Genomic DNA, 19,659 nt, shown 5'->3' with positions numbered 1-19,659 from the left:
GTATTTCTCCTAACAGAAACACTGACCAGAGTCCTCCTAACCCTTCATGAAAGTGTTTCAGAGCCTGTGGCCATGAAGAGGTACCACTCGCTGTGTAAGACTCAGTGCACTACTTTTTTTTTTTGTTAGGACTCAAAACTTCTGGAGCAACGGCAGGGTTCGGTTTCTACCCCACTCCGCACATGCTCAGCTTTGTGTACACTAGAGACCTAAGACCACTCTCAAAACATTAAAACACCTGTTTGTAGGTCTGAGGCTGATATTTACAGGTCCCTGTTTTGAAGCTAGCATTTTGTCATTCTTGTATTTCAATGGGTACAGAATCTTAGTCCTTAAGTAAAATTTCTGCATTTACTGCATGTAAATGTCACTTAATCATATCACTCCAAGTTGTTGGAAAAAAACTTGCAATTTAACTTTATAACCCTGTTTTCCAGTGCAGGCTTCAAAGTGCTATTTTAAAAGGTTTGTGTATGTTAAACCTAAAACTAACCCAAAATAGCAAACCAAAATGAAAAAATAAAACAAATGCAGTGTCAAGTGGCAATAAATTAGATTTCATCGAGAAGCTATTTAAACAGCACATGAAATAAAGTCTTCTACCTTCCGAGCAGATGGACTTGAAGAGGTGAAATGACCTGTATATAATCAGCATTGCAGAATACTGAGCAGTGCATTAACAAACACAAAATGTCTCTTACTTCTGCTGTTATAAATCAAACACCACAGAAATAAAGTTATGGAGCCCAGTGTTAGCCCAGAGCTGTGAGATTTTACGTTCCTCAACCCAGCCCCTGTATTAGGAAGACATACCTGAAGGAGGGGTATATTCCTCCTCTGTGACTGTCCACGCATCACGTGCAGCCACGGAGCTGGTTCCTACAGCAGCACTGGTAATAGCTTCACCAACGGTGAACTGCAGTTCTATTTGTTTGGCCTGAAAAACACAACAGAGCCTCACTGACAGTGCTAATTAAACATTCACCAAACACACACCTTTTGGCACTCACTCCACAAAACCACAGTCTCTCTTCTAACCCCAATTCTCACCCAATCTGCAGTAAGATCACTCTTTTGGTGAGCTTCTGAGACCATGTGGCACCTCAGACCAACTGAAATCGATGGAAACTGAACCGATGTCAAACTCTCCAAAACAAATGGTAAGAGCTAAGATTTCCATGCTTATTTTGAAAGCATACCTCCTACAAAGCATTTGCTAGTCTCTGCAAAAGTTCAACTTAGTGAACAGAAAAAATTGGAGGGACAGGATGAAAATAAAACAAAGTTAGAACAAGACTGCCAGTTATTAAAGAAAATTACTGTGGCTTTGTTATAGTATGCAGTAGAAAAAGATTCTCCTGTAATTCTATCCAGAAGTTGATCATCACTAAGAGATGCACAAATTTGTTTTTCACATTAAAAGAATTCAGACAATACTTTGCTTCGCTTCTCTGTCTTCTTTCCATTATTCTCTAAGCCCTCAGGAACAGAATGTGCAGAACTCTACCAATTTTTTGTCATTACTTATGATGAATCTTGAGTCATAAGAACCAATTTCCACACCTGCCGAGTACCTCCTTGATTGCTTTTCTTACTCTCTGCAAGTACAAAATGCTCAGGCATTTGGTGAAGTAAGCCCTTAGCTTCCTGCAATCTAAGATAAATTGGTCTTTTTCAAGTACATTTTCTAAAGGAAGCTGTAATGTCCCTAAGCAGTCACAGGAGATAAACAGGACACTTAGAAACATTTTAATGGTTGTGTTACTATTCTTGTGTTACTATTCTTGTGTTACTATCTGATGATCACCTCAGCTTGGGGGACTCTGCAAAGGCAGCCTGTCTGATACTCAATAGCTGCTTCTACAATGCTGAATCCTATGTCAGTATGAAAAAGGAAGAAAGATAAGCCCTAAACGAAGAACACTGAAAAAGCTCCTTGACTATTTAATTTTGCTGTCTGGCATATTGCAATATGTGTAGCAGCTCTGAAGTACTGCGAAAGAACACAGTGCGCTACACTGATGCATTTAGACTGACAACAGATACATATATTCCTATAAACAAAGCTTCTAATTCAAGTGAGTTGTATCAGCTGATGTAGTTCAGATGAAAAAGAAGGTGTATTTATATAACTACTTTTAGAGTACTTTCAAAGGCCAAAGTACACATACAGGTAGTCCTCCTGAAGGGGAACACATACTCATCTCAGAGACTGGGGCAGAGACCTCGACTGGCAAGTTTTTAAACTGTGGCATAAAACATTTTATAAGTCCCAAACCTACCTCTGCTCTCTATTTCAAGACAGTTTTAAAAAACCCAGAGGCACTATTACAAAAAGACAGCTCCCCTTGTAAACCTGGCTCTAGAGTATATAAAAAGCATTCAAATAGAAATACTCGCTGCAGTATAGAGAGTAATACATTAATCGTGCCTCACCTCCACAGAATCCATTAAACCCTGCAACAGTAGCTTCTGGTGGGGAAAATCTTCATCTCCCACTGGGAAGTAACCTAATGTTTGTATTGCTCGTTCCTTCATCTTAAATACAAACAAAAAAAACCAACACCATCACATAACCTTCCTATAAGTCCAGGAGATACACTTTACACCCACTCTTCCTCACCCTTGCTGAAGCTTCACTTAAGGTACCAGAAGTTAGACGTGCAAGTGACTTATTAGATTAATCGGTGCACCTCTCTTCCAAAACACAGATCAAAACATATGTCCTGTTACCTTTGAGGATTATTTCCAGGTAAAAGAAAATATTCCCATTTTTCTTGAATTAAAATTATGACCATTTATAGTTTTCATCTCTTAAGCTCCTACTTGTGACTATAGAGAGCACAAGTGATCAACTGCTAGACAACACTGGAAAAACCCTTAGCTTAATTCTGAAAACCCTTAGCCTAATTCTGACTCACTAAAGCCAACAATAAGCCTAACTCCTTTAAAAAACGAGGCTGAGTTTGGTAGGTAATACATAAACCTGGGGACAGAGCATTCCAGAAATTAACAAGAATTGTAACAGCACTACAAAGTCTTGCCTTATTTGTTTCCTTGCTGGAAGGGATTCGGGCCAATAAGCTTTCAACAAGTTGCAGCTTTGTAAATCCTGTTCCTTCGCTGGGGATTGGCAAGGGGCCATTCCTGCCAATCTCCCCAAGAGCTGTACAAGCAGCCACCACGAGGAAGGGAGAGGTGCTGTCCAGAAAAGAACCTACCGGAAAAAACGAAACAGGATGACTTGGATTTTGTATTATTTAGCAGTAGGCAGGCAGGCACTTACATTTTACCCATGCAAGAGGCAAAGTGTTTATGTTCTCTACAGCTAGTAGGAAGCATTATGCTACAACAAAATCAAAGTGAAAGGAGACACTGAGAGATGTCTAGGCAGTGGTACCGCTCCCAGTTTTGCTATGTTGGTCTATGAGCTAAGAGTCCACCTATAATTCTTGTTGAAAAGGGTTACGTCCATACATCTAATCAGATGACATTTTTACAGGCTATAAATTCTATCACAGAAAGTGAAGTCAAGATTACAGTTTCTATGGGCTGAATATCTTCGAAAAGTCCTCAGCCTGCAGTAGTTGAAAAAACAACTGTTACATGCAGCAAAGTCTTAGGCAGGAAGTTACCTATTGTCTCTGTTGTCGACTTTATGAGCTGTTCTTGTTCCGGCATGACTGCAGTGTTTGGCTGTTTTATGTCATGTAGCTCCATTGTTCTGATTTTCCCTTTGGCCAAGTACCTTCCTACTGTAAATCCCAAAGCCAGCAAGGATCCATGTTGGACCTCCGGGCTCTACAGACAACACCAACAGTGCAGAAAATCTCATTTTCAAAGTAACACTTTGCACAAAGCACTGATATAAAAACACATATGGACAAACCAGATGTGAAGGCACCCTGAAGAATACAGGGTTCTAACACATAATGCAACAACAGAGTTTGATATTGGTAGTGCTCTCTGATGGATGGAGTCCTTTAAGATAAATAAGCAAAACTTAGAAGAGGCTTAGGAGGACAGATTAAGAATTTATCACCAGCACTCATTCCTAAAGTCTACTCCTTGGCAGGTAGGCAAAAAAAAAAATTAAAAAGTCCAACTCATCTGATTTGTAAGTACAGACTTGTTAAGGTGAACTAAGATAATACTATGCTGTCTCTACTTAGAAACTGGACATATTCAAATTAAGAGGACAAAATGTACTCTTTGGTAAAAAGCAATAAAGGGGAATTACTCTAGATTTGCATTGCTAAGAATGAGAACACACTTGACCTACGAATACTGAAGGCAATGCCTCTACACAGTTCAGTAGGCCACAGATTGTGAAACCTAATTATTACAATTAAATGTCAAGACCATTAATCTCTCCAATGCTGATTTGGTGCTGAGACTACCTAATGACAGTGCTCATTCCCACAGGTGAATTCTAACAGAAGGATTTTGTGCAGAAATAAGGCTGTGAGACTTAAAGGTTACCTTAATTTTTTTAAAAAAAGGAAGGGGACAGGTCTTAAACTCAGATTGGTTCATGTATCTGTTTTTTATCACAACCCTGCGAAAAGTTGCATCAGTGCAACTGTGCTGCCAGGGCGGGATCCTTAACCCAGCTTGGCCACCAGGGACTGCTCCCTGTTGTGGTCTCACAGCAGCAAAGCCAGCTGAGGATGGGTCCTTCCCCCGTCTCCACTTCAGCTATCCATTTACACCGCAGTCCTTACTGGGCCACTAGAGATCACCCCCACCACTAGCTGTACTGATTGAACTGGGTTTGTACCTTCGCAGCAAACCGGAGCTCTAACTGACTCTAACTCAAAAATGCATGGGAACACCCTGCTTCTTTTTGTTTCATGGTTCACATCCCTCTTTGTTCTCAGCCAGGTTCTGTGAAAGGTCAACCATGGCTTCACGGGTGACTGGGGCAGAAAGCAGCGGTGGAGGGGCTGGCACCTGTCTGTGCTGGCTTCGTGACTGCAGGAGCTGTGCCCTATGTAGAACTGAGTAATGACATGGCTTTGGCTCACAGGCACAGCTTTCACAGACTCAAAATAAATCATGTTTGTTCATTACGACATAAAACGATCAGCACTTCTTGTCAGCATTTGAGCCTGTTACCTGCAATGTAAATGGTGGCCCATTAAGTCCTTCGAAGACACTGATATAAAAACATCTTGGGGAAATATAACCTAAAAATGCTGCTACTTTCCCTCCCTTTCAGGCTTCAAGACACACCTGCCCCATTTGTTTTCAGGACTCTGTCTCCATGCTCGTAGTGGCAAAATGCAGAGATAAGTATAATGGGAGGGGGAAGGAGCTGCCAGAGGAGAGAAGGCAGGCCAGCCCACCAAGCAGCGATACAGCAGAGGGAGGCTGCTCAGCGGTTCATGTGGGGTGGGAGGAAAGAAGCCAGCCCTCACCCAGCAAAGGCTGCTGGTGGGACAAGACCCTGAGGCAATGAGGAGCCAGGAGGCAGCTACGGCTCAGGAGGGGGGGAGAGTTAAACATTTAACGAGTGCAACATTTTCTTAGTTCCGCGGGTACCTGTAGTTGTTCACGAATAAGGAATCGCTAAACTGAGGTGGGTAGTGTGATCCACTACCAGTCAATGGGATGAGGAATATTTAGCTGGCTAAAACTGGTTAAATATGTGGCAGTGCTGGCTTTGCTTGGGAACTGCCTCCAGAAAACCCTCCTATTGACCTTACCATCAGCTTCAGGGATTAATTTATTTAAAGAGCTGTTGCACTCACCTACAACAAAAATCCCTTCTCACAGTCCAACTGGAATTCAGCTAGTTAATTTTACACTCAGATTAAGGCTAATATGTCCTGGACATACTGTGAGATCTAGACTTCCTATCAATTACATGACATGAGAAAAAACAAGAAGTAGACAAAGGAAGGTAGTTACATGGTTGTCTTTTGTCATCTTGATCAGCTGCTCCAAGGATGCCCTAAGCTCATCTCCAGACATGGTAGACAGCACTACAGAATAAAACAGGGCTGCGAGCTCACGCATTTCTTCTTTGTTTGTGTTCATCAGGCTCTGCAGAGTTTTTACAAAAAAACATAAAATATGGAAGCAGATTCTTATACAGTCTGGTCATACAGAGCTTCAATATACAAGCACAACTATCATGCAGCTACATAAATAGTACTGAACTCAGAAACCACTCTTTAAACTCACAGCATTATCATTTAGTAAGAAACAAAGCACTCAGTTCAGCAAAGCATTCATTACACACTCAGCATTTAGGAGGAAGATTACCAGTAGCCACAAGAGGGCTACCCACCAGTTCTGCATTAAACAGGCTGACTGAATGGTTGGCCGAATTTTCTCTTCAGATTAGAGCTTCCACATTTTGCATCCATACTGAGCTAAAAAAAACCCTCAAGATGCTACTTTTCCTGAGCTACTGGAGGTTTCCATTTCCTTTGTATTAATCAAAGGGAAAAAAAAACTCAAGAGGTTAAACCAGTCAAATCCAATGGTGACAAAAAAAATGGGTCCAGGAAATCATGGCTCTCAATGTAAATTCATCCACTTTGTATTAGAGACCTTGTATTACCTAAAGTGTTAAAAAGTTCAATTTGGAAAGCCTCAGGTCATTTGTTAAGATACAATCTTACCTCTGCCATTAATTTGATGTATAATGCAACACACTCATGTGAAAAATTCACACCCAAATCTTTGAATGGCTTGGGCCACCACAAAGGCAGCAAAAATGAGCCAAGCAAACAAAAAAGAAAATGAGATCTGTCAGGCTCATGAAACATAACTCTAACTTCAACTCAAAACTTGCATCAAATCACATAGCTGACTTCTAACAAACCCCTGGACCTGTTCCTTCCACTTGGCAAAGCGAAATCACACAAAGGATGATTTACAACAATACTTCTGGAACTAGGTAGTATCAGTTACCACCCCTAGAAGCTTAATTTTGCAAAGGGACACCAGGCCAAAGAAAAAGAAGGTTTTTCTGCAAATGATAAGCAATACTGAAAAGGATAATGTTTTTAAGTCCTCTCCTTTGAAGTTCATACCTGCACTTAAATGAGATGTGGTAAACTATACAGTGCAGTGCAGCACAGATATCAGCAAGAAAAATTATTAGAACACATTCTAATTTTTCTTTAACTCGACCAAGTTTTTTTTCTGCAGATTGCCCCAATGAAAGCAAAGGCAACCTGTAAGAGCTTAGCAAATCCTGGATGCTTGAAGCAAATAATGAAAAAGCAGAAAGTTGCCTGAAAAAAGAATCTAGGGAAAGCAGAATTCTCTTTGGCTTATTCCCCGGCAGGCCCCTTTATCTGGTTTTTTGTTTGAGGCTAATAGAAAAAATAAAAAACCTCCACAGTAAGCGCTCTAAAACAATTGGGGATCTAATTCATGTCATTTTCTGAGAAGCTACACACACCTTCCCACTTGAACCTTCCCATTGTTAAACAATTCCTTCAAAAATTTTCAGAATTTTGTTTTTAGGTTTTTTTTGCTGTTTAATGGATCTTCTAATCAAGGGGAAAAACTGACTGACTATACCAACAGGATCAGTGACATAGATTACCCAGAACATGTAGGTCAATGAACAAAATCAGTTAACACCAAAGGACCAAAAAATAATTTTCCCTACCCTGCTACATATAACACCTCATGAGGTGTTGACTGTAAGTAGAAATACCACATTTCATATTAAGTGCATACCTGGAAATAATACTCCATTTCACCATGGGAAAATGCCAGATTTTGCTAATGTGAAACCCCCTCCACCCAAAAAAATAAACCAAAAAAAGGGTTTTCAACATACCTTTATCCAATCCATTTTGTCTACAAATCTGGTGGCTAGTTTTTCTGGATACACTGACACAACTTCTAAAAGACAATACATGACTGGCAAACCTATACAGAAATCAAAGAATCAAGTTATTAAACAATTGTGGTATTTACAACAATCTAACAATCAGTGATAAAAAGAGGTTACGAAGTATCAGGCATTTCAAAGCATTTGCAATTTACTAGGCATAACAAACAATACAGAATAATAAGGTATAGTATTTCTCAGAAATATTAGGGAAACTAATAGAAGCAAATATTCTGGTAGCAATTTGTTCTAAAGGCATTCAAGTGCTTTAAGACTACACGTCGCAGGTACGCTATTATCTGAGTGACGAAGACATAGCATTCACTGGTGAGGTAGCTGTTACAGACAATGGCCCCACAATTTTAAAGCATTACGCCAAGTGATGCTGCAATTTACTGTCCTGGTTTCTCCCACCTATGCAACAGCATAGAAAAGAACAAGTTTAAACTGAAGAGTATATAGTCCATGTTGCAACTCTGTGATTGCTGCAGCCAAGTTCAAAGCCCTGGGCATGGTGACTCATTTCTAGTAAAAGAAGACTTTTTTCCTTCAAGATGATGCTGCACACAGCTTCTTACCTCCAACACCAGCTAACAGCTGCTGAAGAAGGCCAATATATACATGTACAGGGTTGGTTTCTGCACTTTTTGAAGAGGAGGAGGAAGAGAAAGATATGTGGTTGCCAGACATGAGGTTTCTTATGTAACGTCCAATGGCTGGAGCATGATCTTGCATATCTGCCAAGCTCTGTGAGGTTGGCACCACACCGGCACTGTGAGCAAGACACATCCGCAGATACAGAACTATCTAAGTAGAGAAGAGAAAAACACAGGATACTGAGTGCATGAGCACTTGCAAAACCATGGAGGAGAAAAAAATAAGAGACGGAATATGCTGTATTTAATGTAACCACAAGAAGACAGTTTCTTCTTTAATCAAATCTAGACAGAAGAGTCAGCATGGAGACAGGTACAAATATGAAGTGTAGCAAATCTTAGGATCAGTTTCTGCAATACACCTGTGTAAGCAGACAACCCTACAATGCCTCCATCACTATCAAAAGATTAAGTCATACACAGACTTTTGGTTTATCATCAGCTGATGCAACCTTCTTGCAGGCAGTTCAGCCTGTACCCTATACCAATTTGGCATGCATACAAATGCAACCCCACGCTTTGCTAATGCAGACCTTGCATTGCATCTGAGTTTGTGTCTACAAATCACTTAAGCCAGGGAATCTGCTATGAAAAGAACAGCCTCAAGAAGTATAATGGGACTTTTGCACAGGATTGCCAGGTTCTCCCTCTGACAAGCTATTACATTAGGTACGCTGCAGAAAGCAGTGGAGCAGACCTCTCGGGAACATTCCTCCCAACCCCCCATGAAAATCCTGTTCAGACTGCCATTTAAGGACAGACAGATAAAGGAAGGAGGGTTAATCCCAACATCTGTTTATAAGAGGAATTTTAGAATGTAGGGTGACTTATGGTAACAGTTAGCTTCTTACACTATCCTCTAAATAAATAACGGGAGACATATCCGAGGAAGTAAATCCAGACAATTACCTCTCCAAATGTGGCAGGATTGAAAGGCAACGCTGCAGTTCCAGTCATATATTTAGCCGGAGTTTTCATTCGGTGAGAGGCCTAAACAACAGAGTATATTAAGAGTGGAACATCCAGACCCATGAACAGCAGAGGTGTTGGAACGGTCAAGGAAATTTTGCTGATGCAACTATGTTTATCCTCCACTTAGCAACTGAAAATGTACAACAGTTCTATAACAAGAAGGGCACAGTGCCCTTGGCAATAGTACAGTTTAGGTCCATCAACTTTATGTCCCTATCAACTCAGAAAGTGGAAACTCTGAATTCATGAGAGGGAACAGCAGGGGAGGCTGGAGCAGGACAACATTGTTTCTTCCCCTCAGGAAACAAGAAGTGCTTTAGAATTTAAATACAAGTATCTTACAAACTTCCAAACTGAGGAGCCCCAGCTGACAGGCAGTCAGGAAGCTTCGAGATAGCAGCTCTGCCTGGAGAGGCTGCAGAGCAGCCAGGTTTCCCCAGTACTGGGAGATGGGTGCCCTGAGCTGCACCAGCCAAGCTCACAGAGTCTCTCAGACCCTGCTACTGCTAGGTAGAAGGCTGCTGCAGAAAGTGAGCAACTCCCTTCCATGGAAATGTTAGCTTTGACAAGCAGGAATATTCCAGCAGAAAAACATCCGAACAGAAGGTTTCCAATAACACCCACTGCAAATGCTGCAGAAAGGCATGTCCGTAATCTCTAGGCAATACGCACATCAGTGCTAGGGCTGGATTCAGCAAGGCAGCCTTGCATCTGAATAAACACACAAGGCATTGCACAGAAGTCAACAGATCTTCAAATCTCTTAACATGCTCAGATCTTTTGCTGCACTGTAACTTCAGTGACATCCAGAACCATTAGTGAAAACTTGAATTAGTGAACCAGAAGATGACTCCCTTGAAGAATGGGTTCCCATCCATACCCAGCAGATCAGGTCCTACTCTTTCGCATATACTTTCTTGCAGAGGGAGAGAAGGACCATGCTAACTCATGCAGGAAAGTAATTTTGCTCCTCAGCCTGCTGTGCCAAGCAATGCATACAAAGTTCTCAAACATCTTCAACACTTGCAGATTATTCATGATATGTGAAAATTCACACTTCCAGATAACCAAAGAAATGTACTTCCAGCATTTTTCAATATGCCTTCAGGACATGTAAGAAGCACTGAAAAGTGCTCAAAAAAATTTTTTTTTAAATTCACCTAGGAGTGAGGGAATCTTGTTTTTCTCAGTAGTGATTAAACTAGGCTGATCCATAGTTATTTAGTGACATTACAGAAGTGAAGGAAAACTTAAAAATTAACTGCAAGGGGACAGGCATTTAATAGTGTTATCTAAAACTCAATCTTGGTTTCTTATTTTTTTATATCTATTTGAATAACCAGTATTTTGGACAAAAGCAAGTTTTTTCATAAAGCTTCAAATGCTTCATACACCAGCAGAGTACACCAGCAGCAGAGTATAAAACATTTCACAAGAAATCTCTCAGGTATGAGTTCTGCTATCACAGATCTGTTGCAACACCAGATGTGCTCCAATATTATATACTGACATTTTTTAAAAAAGTATAATATCAGAGGAAAAAAAAGTATTGTCAGTGACTTTCCACCTCTTCTTTAAAGCTTATAAGCCTAGTATAGCTACTATACACAGAAGGGTGTAATACAGACTAGATTTTAACACCTCTCCAGACGATCTCTCAGTGCAAACAGTGAGGGTAAACTCAGTGGTACAGTTTTTGGCATATCATTCCACTAGACTCCTCAAAGGTTATTTACAAGGCCGTTATTTCCACAGATTGCAATGAAGATGAATAATTAAGCCTTTAACAAACCAGACTTCTTCACTTGTTTCAGTATCTCCTTTCCTAGCCTAGAATCTTTTTTCTGTTTTGTGCACAATATTATTTTTCACCAGCCCAACCAGAAAGTAATCTTCACTGACCCTTCAAGGTGTTTGTGAGCGAACTGTGTTTGTGAAACATGCTGGATTATCACCCTTGAACACTGGATTCCTCGCTCCACACATCTTCTGCACAAACAGCATCAAAACAAAATAATCCCTTTGTTAAAGGATCTGCCTCCCTGTCATTCAACACTTGGATGTCTTGCAATTATTACCAGCAGAAGGTAACGATGAGTGCTAATCTTGGCAATACAATACTATGTGTGGTCTTCAGTGTGATTTTAGCTAACTTTATTCCTCAGTGTAGATGAGGAAGATGGATACAGGGAAGGGAATACCACACTCACTACATGCCTGAGCATCAGGCATCTGTTTGCCATTTACTGGGACAGAAGCAGCGTACCTTGTCTTGAATGTAATGGACCATTTCAGGGAAGGAAGGCATCTGCTTCCCAGAACTCTCCTTTTCATTTTTACCAGGAAACGTTCTCAGCACCCGCTGGGCTTCTCCATGTACCTCCTCCCGCCTTTCAGAAGAAAAGATGAGAAACAGACGTTATTTGCACAGTACAAATGGCCTTTAATAAGCAATAAGGTATCTTAGGAAGCTGGGGGAGAGAGAAGAGTTTTTAAATGAGAAGTGGTTTTTTTGAAAGTAAAGGGAAAAAAGCTTGCATTAGAGCTTTTAATGTTTTTTTTTTTTTTATTTTAGAGAGGGGGAAGAACAAGGACAGTGATGAGTGGCCTCTGCAAAACAGCCTGGATCAGCCTACTTTTGCTCCTCTTACATCCTGCTGGTGTTCACCATCAGTTCCTGGTTCCCACATCCTTGTTTTCCTATCTGCTCCTCCTCCCCACTGCTTCCTATATTCATGCTTCAGCTGATAGCTACCCAGTTTATCGCCATCTACTCAGAGGAAGATCAACTCCTAAAACAGTGCTGACACTGCAATGACAGAGCAGTTTGCTGCAATTGATCTGTTTAGCTTTCCTTAGTTACATAATAGCTACTCACATCAAAAATCAAGCAATTAAAAGTAAGTTGGAAAAAAACCACCACTTAAATTGCAGTGACAAAAAACTGCAAATAAAATTATTACTGTAATTTAATGAATCAACTACTCCTCAGCAGAGAGTGGCAACTCTCACAAGTGCATGCTCCTGGCTTTTTGCAAATACAAACTAAAAACAGACTGATAGAATTTGCCAGGAAAAAAACAATTTCTAGCCACTGTACAGCTGATTTCAGTCAATGCATTTTTACTTTGCAATTGATCATTAACATGAAGTGCTTTAGTGACAGCAGTTCATCTGAAACAAGTGAAAGAATCCAAGCCAAAGACTACCATAAGGCATAGTAACAGTTCTCCACAGAACTGTCAAGAATGCCCCTATGTAAAGGTTAATTTCCAAATTATGATACCTGATTTTCAGCGAGCATGTTTTTATGTACATACATACACAGATATGTATGCATTCATATTTCATCCAAATACATACTGGATGCAAATATATATATATGTATGTATACATGACAATAACTAGTAAAGGAAAATAACTTACGGGTCTCCTGCAGCTAACAGGAGTAAGTATCTGGAAGGGATATGATCTGGAGGGAATACTGTGCTAGCAAATTTCACAGCCACTTGACGTACTTGAACTTCAGGCTTAAAGAGAAGAGACAGAAACATACAGTTGAGTTTTAAATGAAAACACTAATGACTTGCCATTTGTAAATCATCGGTTATCTGTTTTGTCCTCTGGTACCAATATGACTCAAAGACTTTAGACATTTTGAGATACTGTTCTTGCTAACTCTTCATATGGCAGGAGACAGGGAAAAGAAAAGCTAGCTTCTCATATATACACAAGTGGAGAATGAAATGGTTAATTAAATACATACACATTTTTGGGAATCATAAATCAGGGTTATCGCTAATTCTTAGACATCTGAACTGCCCCAACCAGGCAGTTTTGAAATTAAGAATGACATATATCACCTGTCCACACAAAACAGAGCTGCGCTTATGAGCAGCGCAGCCAGGGGTGGAAAAGAAACATTAGCTTAGGGTGGTCATTCCCTCTGGTGGGTTCAGATAGTCTCAAAATGGTATTGCCTGGAGACCTAGATCACTCAAGCACCCAGGCAAAAGAGTCATCAACATGAAAATAGTATCTTACACAGTTATTAGTGCAACCACTAGAAATACATATACCTCTGCAGTCACCCTGAGTACCCATGCAAACACAGAGTATACAAAAAACACTCTTTCTGAAAACCCAGACCTCTGGGGAATTCTGGACACAAGCAACATAGTAAAGTAAGAGAGTCAGTGAAGTGCAGTTTCCTCTGGATTAGTGTCTCAAGGCTGAGGTCCTGGGGAGGTTCCCAGGTGCCTTATAAAGTTAGAAATCAGACAGCACACTGAAATCCCCACTTAGCAGTGAATGAACCTTTCTAACAAACTCTTCCTTTCACAAAGCATTTCACAAGATACTGCCCTTGAAGAATCTACTTCTCAGAGTTTTCTTAGGAGGAGACTATGAGAAACATACAGTGCAATCACAACGGCTTTGTTTCTTTGCAAAACAGAAAACAAATAGAAAACTGCATTGTCACCCTTCTTGCAGCCACTGTACTGTATTAAAAATATTTCATCTGAGCATACACGCTCCCCCTTCTCCCAGACAGGCCAATACATTCAGTAAGAAAAGGAAGACCTGTTCCAAAAGCGTGCAACAGGAAGTGTCAGGAAACAGGAAAACAATGAATAGCTCTTTTTTCAAGGTACTTAATTTTAACTCCACTGAAAATACCTTTATTAAATAAGAAGCTACAAGAGCTTCCATCAGGGTACGCTGGGCTCCTTCCAAGTTACTGTATGCTCCAACCATCATAGACAAGGCCTCCTGAATGGCAAGCCTCGTATCAGCATCTTCCTGCAGTACAAAACCAGAAGTTTTCACTTTACAGTGTGCAGTGACAAGAATTAAGCAAAACCAGCACAAAATTTAACAATTTCCCAAAGCCCCGTCAGCACCCACCTTGCATAAAGCTTCAAAAAACTGCTGTACCAGTGCTATATCCTTGGTAAAAAGCTGAGGCATTCGGCTGAAACAAGATATTTTAATTCATGAAGGTTTTGGTTTTTTAAATTGAAATGCTTCACATTTCTCTGATCTTCCCCTCATCCCACATTTTAACTGTCAAACAAAACAGAGTGGGCACAGAAAGTTTGCTCTATCTTATCCATTTCCACCATGGAGCAGCACATGCCACCTTAACACAGTTTGGAAAGCGAGATTTTCTATGGACAATCATGTAGGTCACCAGCATTACCACTGAAAATACCACTTGTCTAGCTTCATGCCCATTGGTCTTTGCTGTACATTCCTTAAATTTATGTTTCTGGCAATCCAGAAAGTGGAACCATTTCTTAAATTCTGTGCATAATTCATAAGCTGCCATTAATGACTGCTAGAGAAGCTATCAGCTAAAAACATATTTCTTTTTACACCTCTAGAGATGTCACAAGAAGAATGCTTTTCTCTGCACTGTACACTAAGTTGCAAAATTGGCAGGTGGCATAAAGCTTGCTGCTGATAAATTAACAGATTATTCTGGAAAAATTATTCCATGTCCCACTGCTTAAATGGTGCTTCTGTTACCTGGAGAGTTTTCCAACAGCTGAATATGCCATTGACAGCAGTTTTGAATCCTTGAATGATAAAACAATAAATAAAATTCAGCAAAACCAGCAATACACAAAGGCATATCTTTTATATTAAACTTTTACTTTAACTACTATCTCCAAAGTGCTCAAACAGGTTTTCATGGACAAAGAATCCTGGAACATAAAATAATCGTATCCAAGAATAAAAGCATTACATAGGAACAGAGGGAGCATGCTTTTCCACAAGAAACAGAAAATTACAAATGGTGACAAAATGTAAAACTCCCTTCTGGTCTCAGCTAATCACATTTTATTTCAAGAGACACAGCTAAGGAGATTCAGCAAGTATATGAAACAGTAGCAAAGGGACAGATACCTTCCACTGGCCCTGAACAGCAGCTTTACACAAAGGAAGCTGTTTGCACAATGGATCCTGCAGATGACCAATGCAGCACATTTATATATGGGCTTACTTCCTCCTGAACACTCCTTTTTCACACCCTTCCCAATGGCAGGGGAGGCCCACGTGTTCAAACACCAACTCAGGCCAGAAGGTCACATCCAAGAGTTCAAATAAACCAGCAAGAGGACCAAAACTGCAGAAAAGGTGATCTGCAACATCAGCCCTTCGTAAGATACATGTAGGAGTATCATGGGGAATTTGCCTTCTGAAATGGCACTGGAAAGACCTCTTCAGGCCAGACTGGCGTTTGCAGTTCTGTTTGTAACACCCTCCCCATAGCAATACCATCCCTGGACAGAGAGGATGGAAGGTATTACAAGCAGACCTATACAGCTGCTTATCACAATGGGGTATACGCTTGGAGCTGAGGCCCCTGTGTGCTCCAGAGCGATGAATAACAGCAGCTAGATGCTATTCTGGCCTCATTCTTTAGACTACCAATGCTATTATTTCCTGAGACTTTGCAAATTGTGTCCAAGCACCTATCCATAGCTGTTAAACAAATAAAACAGTTTTCCTACACAGCCTTTTGAAGTATTTGCTTCTCTTCCAACATTTCTTAAAAACCATCCTTTGATAGCCATCTCAGGCAATTACAAAAAAAAGATTTATCAGTTTCCATCATAAAGGTATTTGTCTTTTGCTTGTATTCATATGAAGATTTATAGCTCTATAGTAAAGAACCTTTTAGCTTACCTCTTTGTATTCATTGATCAGCTTTGTAAGTCCATTTAAAAGCATTGGGCCTAATGGCTTTATTTTACTTTCTGGACAACTGCAATTAAGAGACACCGACAAACAAAATATTATCCTTTGCATCCCTTAAAAGTATCTTCTCTCAGTATCATTTTTTCTCAACTTTGTTAAGCTGAGAAATTACATCTTAATGTGTGCAAGCACACACACACAGAGATTTCAGGATTAAGGAAAAAGCCCTCCTTTCTATGAGTTTTAGTACTCTTTCTTTGCCCTTAGTTCAGTTATGTATTTAGTAAACAGAGTGGCTTCTAGGCAAATAGCTAAAAAACATTGTGCTCACTCTAAATTACTTACATGATACAAATATGATGCACAAACTGCAAGGACAGACTTCTCAGCTTTGCATTTGTGTTCGCACCAAAGAGTCCATCATAAACCACCTGGCCAAAAGGAATAAAGAGCAGATCACACAGTGTCTGGCTTCACTTTCAACGGTCTTCTAATTCACTTTCTTCTTTAAACACTGTCATCAGTAACAGTGCTTCCCTCCCCCAAGTACTGGAGGGACTGTATTATCAACCTCATTAGGAAGAGCAGCTTTGGAACATAAGCATTACCTGAATGTTAGCTGGGAACGTTTCTGCAGCTTGCCTGGATCGCAGAAGATGAGGAACTATCTTTAACTTAACACGGGTGCTGACTGATTCTCGTTTCATTTCTGGTTTCAGAACAGATCCCTGTCAGAAACAGAGTTGAAACAATACAGTGCATCTTTAAACAGCAGTACTTTTAAGTTAGTGTATTGGGTTTGTGTGGCAAGGTTTTGGTAGCAGGGGGGGTTACAGGGGTGGCTTCTGGGAGGAGATGCCAAAAGCTTCCCCTGTGTCCAGCACAGCCAAGGCCAGCCGGCTCTAAGACAGACCCACCGCTGGCCAAGGCCGAGCCCATCAGCGAGAGTGGTAGCGCCTCTGGGATAACATATTTTAGAAGGAAAAAAAGTTGCAGGACACACAGAAACGGCAGCTGGAGAGAGGAGTGAGAACATGTAAGAGAAACAGCCCTGCAGACCCCCAGGTCAGTGAAGAAGGAGGGGGAGGAGATGCTCCAGGCGCCGGAGCAGAGATTCCCCTGCAGCCCGTGGGGAAGCCCATGGTGAGGCAGGCTGTCCCCCTGCAGCCCAGGGAGGTCCACGGTGGAGCAGATCTCCACCTGCAGCCCGGGGAGGACCCCACGCTGGAGCAGATGGGTGCCCGAAGGAGTATGTGACCCCGTGGGAAGCCTGCGCTGGAGCAGGTTCCTGGCAGGACCTGTGGACCCATGGAGAGAGGAGCCCACGCTGGAGCAGGTTTTCTAGCAGGACTTGTGACCCCGTGGTGAACCCACTCTGGAGCAGTCTGTGCCTAAAGGACTGCAGCCCATGGAAAGGACCCATGCTGGAGCAGTTTGTGAAGAACTGCAGCCCGTGGGAAGGACCCATGTTGGAGAAGTTTGTGGAGAACTGTCTCCCGTAGGAGAGACCCCACGCTGGAGCAGGGGAAGAGTGTGATGAGTCCTGCCCCTGAAGAGGATGAAGCGGCAGAGAAAATGTGTGATGAACTGACCATAAACCCCATTCCCCATTCCCCTGCGCTGCTGGGTGGGGGTACGTAGAGAATCCTGGAGTGAAGCTGTGCCCAGCAAGAAGGGAAGGGTGGAGGGAAGCTGTTTTGAGATTTGGTTTTATTTCTCATTACCCTAGTCTGGTTGATTGGTAATAAATTTAGTTAATTTTCCCCAAGTTGAGTCTGTTTTGCCTGTGATGGTAATTGGTGAGTGATCTCTCCTGTCCTTATCTCGACCCACGAGCCCTTTGTTATATTTTCTCTCCCTTGTCCAGCTGAGGAGGCGGGAGTGATAGAATGGCTTTGGTGGGCACCTGGTGTCCAGCCAGGGTCAACCCACCACAGTTAGCGAAATTAGCTTCTACTGCAAATCAGAACACACTAGGACAAAGAAAAAAATTATTCAATAGCAAAAATGTTCAGTGCAAGCAGAGATCAAAGGCAGTGATAGATTTAAGAAATATACATATGTCTTTAGGCAACTAAAATTACAGCTTCAGAAATTAAGGAGGTATGCAACTCTGAAGGCAAATCTTACCTCCTTGGTTTTCAGTGGTATATCCCCAAGATACACTTTATACATTTTGTTGATGATAGCAGGATTGTTCCAGTCAATTAAACTAAAGAAAAAACACATTGAACACAACATGTTATGATTCTGACCTTTGGTTACTTTTTAAAATATGTTTTACTGCATTTCCCATCATATTCCTATTTTTCCCAGACTTTTAATAGATCTAGCTTGACTTCTAATCACTCTGCCCACATCCACATAACTTATAATCATGAAGAATGTGAAGTGATTACAAATTTCACCTACAAATTCTGACACTATAATTCCAAGTAACTTGTGAGAAACCTACATGCTGCCTTCTCTCCCACTGAAACAAGACATATAAACCATGGCAGCCTACCCACTGAATACAGAATGGTCATCTGTTAACAAATTTCTCCACATTCTTCAACCTCGGTGCTTTGACATTTCAATAGAGAAGAGGGTAATTTTTAATTCTAGGACATGTCATCCTGGTCTCTCAGACAAATCTGTCTGCCCATGATAACCATCTAGATACTGATGAGACTGTTTGGAACACACACATAACCAAAAAGACCCCAGAGAAAACAAAAAGTTAAGCATCCATGCTTCAAAAAAGTGGAGGACACAGAATCATGTCTTTCTTTCAGTAAAGCAGCTGATTTCCTAACAAGTAATCTGTGAAGTAGCATATATTTCTCATAAAAGACATTTAACTTTACATATTAACATGCATTTTGTCCACATACATATTTTTCTCTCCAGGCAAAGAATACCAACACAAAAGGAAAGATGAGACAAGCAGCAAAGGAGAGACTGCCTTCCCTAACCAGGCTGTCGTCACTTACTAGAATCATCTCGCCTTCCACGACTAAGGCACATGAATAGACTCGAATGGAGAAGGTTTCACATTACATGTTTGACTCCAAGTTCAATAGTCCTATACTTCTAGTAATACAGAAGCCACCTACACATTTCAAAGGCAGGCCTCTCTCGCTCCACATCTCCTACATGAGCCAGCAAACCTCGCATGATCAATGACTCGGCAAATAGTACCAAAAGCAATTACTCTGGCCTCTTGATGGATTAAAGACAGAAGCATTGTCTTTAGATGATGAAACGTGGACTGCAGATGAGCAAAAGCTTTAATAATGCAAAAAACGGTGGCTGCCAATTTTCCAGACTATGCTCCACTTCACAATCACAGTCCCTTTAGTCCCTTAATAAATTAAATCAAAGCATACTTTTCTGGGAAAGACAATATAGGTAAGTTGACAAGCTGTGAATCACTTACTAAGGCCTTACTGACCATCAACAACCCACAAAGGGCAATTT

The 19,659-nt window shown here is 41.0% G+C and overlaps 1 protein-coding gene across 5 annotated transcripts in view; it reads right to left on the bottom strand.

Moving 5' to 3' along the window:
* ECPAS (Ecm29 proteasome adaptor and scaffold) overlaps positions 1 to 19,659 on the bottom strand; it is a 66,221-nt gene that overhangs the window by 25,069 nt on the left and 21,493 nt on the right. For all 5 annotated transcript variants that reach the window (XM_030003551.2, XM_030003550.1, XM_041120650.1 and 2 more), the window contains 17 exons: positions 18,328 to 18,409; positions 16,806 to 16,925; positions 16,543 to 16,628; positions 16,186 to 16,264; positions 15,022 to 15,071; positions 14,398 to 14,464; positions 14,170 to 14,292; positions 12,916 to 13,019; positions 11,756 to 11,879; positions 9,427 to 9,507; positions 8,440 to 8,668; positions 7,808 to 7,899; positions 5,914 to 6,048; positions 3,636 to 3,801; positions 3,045 to 3,217; positions 2,437 to 2,538; positions 814 to 937 (listed from right to left, as the gene is read on the bottom strand). In XM_030003551.2, the coding sequence (XP_029859411.1) occupies positions 814 to 937; positions 2,437 to 2,538; positions 3,045 to 3,217; positions 3,636 to 3,801; positions 5,914 to 6,048; positions 7,808 to 7,899; positions 8,440 to 8,668; positions 9,427 to 9,507; positions 11,756 to 11,879; positions 12,916 to 13,019; positions 14,170 to 14,292; positions 14,398 to 14,464; positions 15,022 to 15,071; positions 16,186 to 16,264; positions 16,543 to 16,628; positions 16,806 to 16,925; positions 18,328 to 18,409 (1,937 nt within the window). The remainder of the gene's footprint in view (positions 1 to 813; positions 938 to 2,436; positions 2,539 to 3,044; positions 3,218 to 3,635; positions 3,802 to 5,913; positions 6,049 to 7,807; positions 7,900 to 8,439; positions 8,669 to 9,426; positions 9,508 to 11,755; positions 11,880 to 12,915; positions 13,020 to 14,169; positions 14,293 to 14,397; positions 14,465 to 15,021; positions 15,072 to 16,185; positions 16,265 to 16,542; positions 16,629 to 16,805; positions 16,926 to 18,327; positions 18,410 to 19,659) is intronic.

This window comes from Aquila chrysaetos, chromosome Z (genome assembly GCF_900496995.4).
Source record: "Aquila chrysaetos chrysaetos chromosome Z, bAquChr1.4, whole genome shotgun sequence".
Lineage (NCBI taxonomy): Eukaryota > Metazoa > Chordata > Aves > Accipitriformes > Accipitridae > Aquila > Aquila chrysaetos.
The sequence above is the reverse complement of the archived record's forward strand: the minus strand, read 5'-3'. Positions and strand labels throughout refer to the sequence as shown.